Source organism: Nanorana parkeri, unplaced genomic scaffold, assembly GCF_000935625.1.
Source record: "Nanorana parkeri isolate BGI_ZX_2015 unplaced genomic scaffold, ASM93562v1 scaffold25, whole genome shotgun sequence".
Lineage (NCBI taxonomy): Eukaryota > Metazoa > Chordata > Amphibia > Anura > Dicroglossidae > Nanorana > Nanorana parkeri.
The window spans coordinates 3,487,283-3,493,098 of record NW_017306293.1 but is presented as its reverse complement, the minus strand read 5'-3'; the positions used below and the strand labels follow the sequence as shown (position 1 = coordinate 3,493,098).

Genomic DNA, 5,816 nt, shown 5'->3' with positions numbered 1-5,816 from the left:
TGGAAAAAATGGTATTTGTGCATCCCTAGTTCCAACCTTTAGCCCTCTATCTAAAATTTAAAAAAAGTTCTGGCTTGATTTCTACCTTGAGCATCAATAAAAAGTGAATGCACCTTTCCCCGCTCCAGACTGTACGTAAATTTCCATGACATCTAGGGTGAAGTAGCTATGCACTAACCACACTGGTTGATCATTGCATATTGCTCATAAGGTCACACAGTTTAAATGTTTTCAAAGCACAGTGCAATTACTGTAAGCCTTTGTATATATGGTTGGCTGATTCTTCCAGCAGTGTGGTGATGTTAATATCGGGCCAGACGACACATGTCACATTGGCATGCCGATGCAGAACCAATTTCGATTTCCTCCCAGTGAGATGCTCCACAAAACAGGCGAACCTTTACCTGGAAAAGAACAGGATCACATTTGCTTATTTTATGCATTTATATATAAAAGCAACCAGATATGTAGCAATTTACAAAGTATGAAGATCATTTGCATCAGACTTTTCACTCCAAACAGCTTTCATGATAATATCCCTATACAAGTCATGCACAAAGATAGAAACAGCAGCAACAGTTTTACTGGAAATCAGTTATCCCATAGACAAGTTGTGTGGGTTTTAGGAGGAAACTAGAGAACTGGAAGGAACACCACACAAATACAAAGAGAGCATGTGAACTGCTTGCAGATAGTATCCCTGCAGGAATTGAATCCAAGTTTAGTTGTGCAAAAGTTACCATAGATGTTCAACCATAGTGGAAACATACAAAATAAGAACACAAAAATATAACATAAGAAGCAATATAATGAATTGTGTGACACTAGGGATGATTTATAAAGCTTACACCCAGCCACATGCTGGGTGAATGCCATTTATTCAACAGTCTCAGCACTGAGTAGAGCTGAGGAACACCTTAACTCCAGCTAGTGGCAGAAATGGCATGCAAATGGCATTCACCCAGTGTATGTCTGGGTGGAAGCTTTATAAAACATCCCTAAGGATCTTTCTTACAAGGTCTTCCTAAGGGCTAGTCTAGATCTAAAGACCATAGTTAACAAAAAAAAGTGCACTAGGGTGTGTCTCATGGTCCATCCCTGAAAAGATAAGGCTCCATCCCTGACTCCCTGGGGTGCAAGGCTCCAGACAGGGGCAGAGCACTGTCCAGCTAGCCAAAGCCACACTGACCCATTCCTCTGGGTCAGCCAAAGCTGACCACCGAGTAATAGGTTGGGGGCTCTCCCGAAGAGAGAACCCCAGTTCAGGGGAGAAAAGAAACTTATGGCCACACATCCTCCGCCTAGACTTCAGGGCAGTCCCAAAGACCCACATCCTCCATCCTTGTAGAGTGAAAAATACATGAAAAGTGAAGTGCACAAAGAGTGGAGACAAATAAATAAGTGTCAAACTGCAACTCAATGGCTAGGCCATGCGACTCGGTATAAAAAAAATGACCCTTGGTCTTAGCCAAAAGGCATAGCCCAAGAGGCATGGTGCAGAGAAACCTGGTGTTGTTGTGACCTTAGACCTTAGTACCGTTTGCACAGTGGGGTCCCAAACCCATAGTGTTACTCGAGCACCCCAAGGCGCCACTCCCAGGGGGTGCTTGACACCGCAGGCTCTCTGCCTTCTCAGCCCATGACCAGACCAGTTAGACCCATTAAAATCAGGAGGCACCTCCAGATCTCAGACACTAGGGAAGTACTCCTGACCCCCACTCTTACATGAGTGGACCCTCAATTCAGTTCCTTTCTTATGGCCAGAACCCTTTGGGAGCCCCATCATCTCAGGCAGAGTACTGAGGAACGAAGTCTAAACACACTGCGCGCGGGTGGGGGCGTGGCTGCAGTGCCATTGACTTTAATTGCACCGCCAAGCCCCCTCCCACTCCAGAATGAAGGGGGAAGTTTTGTGAGCGATTGCTGTGTGTTTCAGCCGCTACTGCTCTGAAGTGGTGTGAATGGGCCCTCAAGGTAAGTGACTTGGCAATTTCTAAGCTATTGCATCTGCATGACAGCCAGGCTGCTAGTGTTTCAGACAGAAACAGATCAGAAATGGCATCTGCTACATTTCTGTTAGCAGCAATTAGGTAAATGTGTAAACGTTACTTGCAAAGGTCCCCGTGTTGCCACAATCTGCAAAACAAATGTCCCCATCAGTTCATTCTGCCAGCACCGTGTACTAGCACATTACGTGTAGATCAGAGTCTATGGAGAATCATCAGACGCATACTTTGCCTAATGTCCCATTATGTTTATGTAGAATGGCATGGGGGTGGGCATTTTACAATGGCTGAATAAAATAATCATAGATACAAGACAGTAATAGAACTATGCTATTATCATTCTTGCCTTGCTCCATTAGGATTCCCAATAGTAATATTATGTGCACCATATTGTATGTTATAAAAGACAGCAGTGTGGCTGAGTTACAGTCATTGGTGACATCTGCTGGCAAGTAATGGTAAGTGTGCTGAGATGTCAACCATTGGGATACCACGAAATAAAACTAATTGAAAACTGAATTTAAGTCAAAAAAGAAAAAACTGCCAGACGGTAGAGTTTTTGGCAGAACAGACATGGGGGAATTTATCAAAACTGGAGCTGACAGAATCTGGAGCAGTTGCCCATAGTAACCAATCAGCTTCTATTTTCAGTTTGTTTAGTTAAGCTTTGAAAATGAAAGAGAGAAGCTGACTGATTGCCATAGGCAACAGATTCTGTCTGCTCCAGCCTCGATAAATTCCCATCATGCAATGTTCTCTGCCAAAACACTTCCTCTTGCTGCTAGCGGGTTTTTATTTTGTATAAACTGCCTGCGGCACATGCGCAATGCAGTATATACTCCCGGCTAAAGGCCACTATTTGTAAGATGACAAAAATGGAGGACGGTGCCTGGACAGTGCAACATGCATGCGCACTGTAGTGACATAATCAGTGGTTGCCCAAAGATGGCGGATGGGTTGCCAACTCCCCACAACTTTTTTTTACTGATCAAGACATTAAACATTTACTGACGGAGCAAATTTTTATACTGACAACTTAAAATATGACAAAACTCCTATTGCAAGCTAAAACAATTCATATTTAAACAGTGTAAACAACATATACAATATCCACAACAAGGAATAAAAAAGTTAGGTATGAAGTGTAACAAAAGTTGAGCATGACTAACTGGTTAATTGAATGCTTTGGATGCATGACGGAGAACTGATGTGTATTTTAATTTTTTCTTTGTTTCACTGATTTTCAAACGTGGGAACTTTTGGATGTTAGTGAACCTGAAACTGGGGATGGGGTAAAGAAAAAAGCAGCGCAACACGCTGAAATGTGCGTATTAGTTGCGTTGCCTACACTCTACGAAAATGGTTGCAGTGGAAAAGAGGAGGAAGAGGGAGAGAGAAAGGGAAAAGAAAATGGTGCATTGGTGCAATGGAGTATAGCACGGGTCACTAAATGGCGGACCAAGTGGTGGTTGGTCCGCCAGATGGAACAGACCAAGTGGTGGTTCTGTCCGGACCACGATTGCTGACCTGCGCTGAGTTATGGCTGGCTGACAGTGGATACACCAGCCTCCAAGGCTGGTGAATCCATTTCCAGAAATAACCCAGCACATGCCACCCTCTGCTTCAGTCTTTGACAGCTAGGACTGCTGGCAACCTAGCAACCAATGACGTCAGGCAGGGCCGGCTGCTACAACTACAAGCTGTACAGCCCACCCAGATCATTTGTATTAGCCACCATTGTGCTGCCCGCCCCCTCCCTGCACTCCATACCGTGGTCTCGGGGGTCTGGGACCATGGTAAACAGTGTCAGGATGGAGAGTGGAAGCAGACCTCGATCTGCTCTGTGATTAGTGAAGCATGAAGCACTACTCTCAGCACTTCATGCTTCAGCTATCAAAAGCCAGATTATGAAGCACATTCTTGTGCCTGGTGATCTGTATTGGGGGGAAGGATCGAGTAAACCTTTCCGGGAGAACATTTTTCTCTCCCGGTTGTTCGGGAGCCGCTATCCAATAGCAGGAGACTCCCGAAACATCCGGGAGAGTTGAGATGTCTGCATCTGTGTATACAGCATTGTGTAGCAAACATATATATAGGAAAACTTCCTGTGTACCATAGATAAGCATGCATATAGAAAACTAACATTGCACTGCAGCGCCATCTACAGCTCAAACATATCATCCGTGTATATGCTGTTGTATTTCCAACACTTTGTACCACACAGATATGTGTTTTACTGTTCCACAAAAAAAAGAAATCAAATTTCTAAAAAAAAAAAAAAAGCACTGAAATGAGTGTTACAAATGCTCCTCATAATTACACTATCACTGCTTTGTAATACATATTTCTCTGATTGTTACAGGCACCCACCTTCTCCACTTTGCTGATGGTACAGCACTGCGACACTGATGTTATGTTGTGTTTGAATCTGCTGGCCACTAACACTGAATACTTGGATGGGAAGGCACTGGATTCACAATGACCGACACATGCATTTATAAACTGCGTCCCTCTGCAAGTCCCTTTACGATCACTTGTTATAGTGACATTAAATGCTGTAGGGTAAAAAGAATAAAAACTTATATAGTCTTATACTCTTGTATCGCTTTAAGAGTCAGATCATTCAAAAATAACATTGTATAATATTGATCCAGGGAGTTTTCTAATTATTTATGAGTAACAGGAAGGAATTGATTTTCATTTGTTTTTTGTTTTGCCTTCCTCTGGATCGTTTGCAGGTATATAATTCTGAGGATGCACAGTTTCTTGTTTTTGTTGTTTTAATTGACATTGTACCGACTATGTAGCTAAGATTAGTACAATATATTAGTACATTTTGCTACTAAAACTTACTCATTTAAATCAAAAAACCTTCATTTTTGTGCAATTATTTTAGCTGATTTATTCCTTATGAATGTTTATTTTACCAAATAAATGTCACTTTATTTTTTTGTTCATCTTCAATGGGCTGGCCACAGGTAGCTTTCAGCTTATTTTCTTTTTTTCTATCTATATTCTGCATTATAGATCTTAATATATATGCTATAATTCACCTGGCACCTTATCTGGCTCCAGAACTAACTTACGGTGAATGTGACATCCTGGTGTAGCGGCATCATAGCTCCGAGTCTTTGGGGTGAGTACAGCAAATATTAGGATGACAGTGGCAAATGGCAAATACATGATGGCTGTATTGGAGGAGAAAGAACAGTTTACCACAGTTGCCCTTTTATAACTACGTTAGTAAGTAATATCATTTAAAGTATTTTTCAGCATAATTTTGTAAAACGATAAAGAATAATCAAATATAAACTTGAGCATCTAACCTAGAGAGTTAGCCTACAAATGATAACCATAATGCTAAACTAGAAAGAGATCATTGAAGTTCTGCTTTTCAGCATCTTACCTGAGTAATAATGAATCTCAGTTGTTCAGTAGAATCCTCCGTATCCTTCATCTTCATTGAATATACCCACCTATATGTACTGTGTACTGACACACCCATCCACACCTGATCTGCCAGAATACCACCCACCTGAACACTACCCATCCCTTCCTCGGGGCTCTCCAATCATCCCAAATATTGAAAGATGTCGTATTTATCACCACTCTACCACCAGATCAACACGGTTCAATGTATTAATACCACCGCTGTCCTACAATAAATGTAATAGTAAGAGTATTTCATCAAAGCAGGGGCAGTTCAGAAAAAAAGTCCATTCATTGCTGATTTGTTATGAAATTTTATGTGTCAATGTTAAAATGTTCAAATGAAGTCCCAGCCTGTACTGCCTTATAATAACCAATTCC

General features: G+C 41.8%; 1 protein-coding gene across 1 annotated transcript; it reads right to left on the bottom strand.

Moving 5' to 3' along the window:
• Positions 1-267: 267 nt before the first annotated feature.
• GPHA2 (glycoprotein hormone alpha 2) lies at positions 268-5,434 on the bottom strand. The gene is made up of 4 exons (XM_018565297.1): positions 5,413-5,434; positions 5,093-5,194; positions 4,377-4,561; positions 268-404 (listed from the first exon to the last, which is right to left on the bottom strand). Exons 2-4 carry the CDS (start codon positions 5,187-5,189, stop codon positions 303-305), a joined length of 384 nt encoding a protein of 127 aa, XP_018420799.1. The 5' UTR covers positions 5,190-5,194; positions 5,413-5,434; the 3' UTR covers positions 268-302.
• Between the last annotated feature and the right edge of the window lie 382 nt (positions 5,435-5,816).

Excerpts from the sequence above, each read along its gene's own strand:
- GPHA2 (XM_018565297.1), bottom strand. The coding sequence starts at position 5,189 with ATGTATTTGCCATTTGCCACTGTCATCCTAATATTTGCTGTACTCACC. Across the intron at positions 4,562-5,092 it reads ACCAGGATGTCACATTCACC|CATTTAATGTCACTATAACA; the intron begins GTAAGTTAGTTC and ends TTTACCCTACAG. Across the intron at positions 405-4,376 it reads CCATCAGCAAAGTGGAGAAG|GTAAAGGTTCGCCTGTTTTG; the intron begins GTGGGTGCCTGT and ends GTTCTTTTCCAG.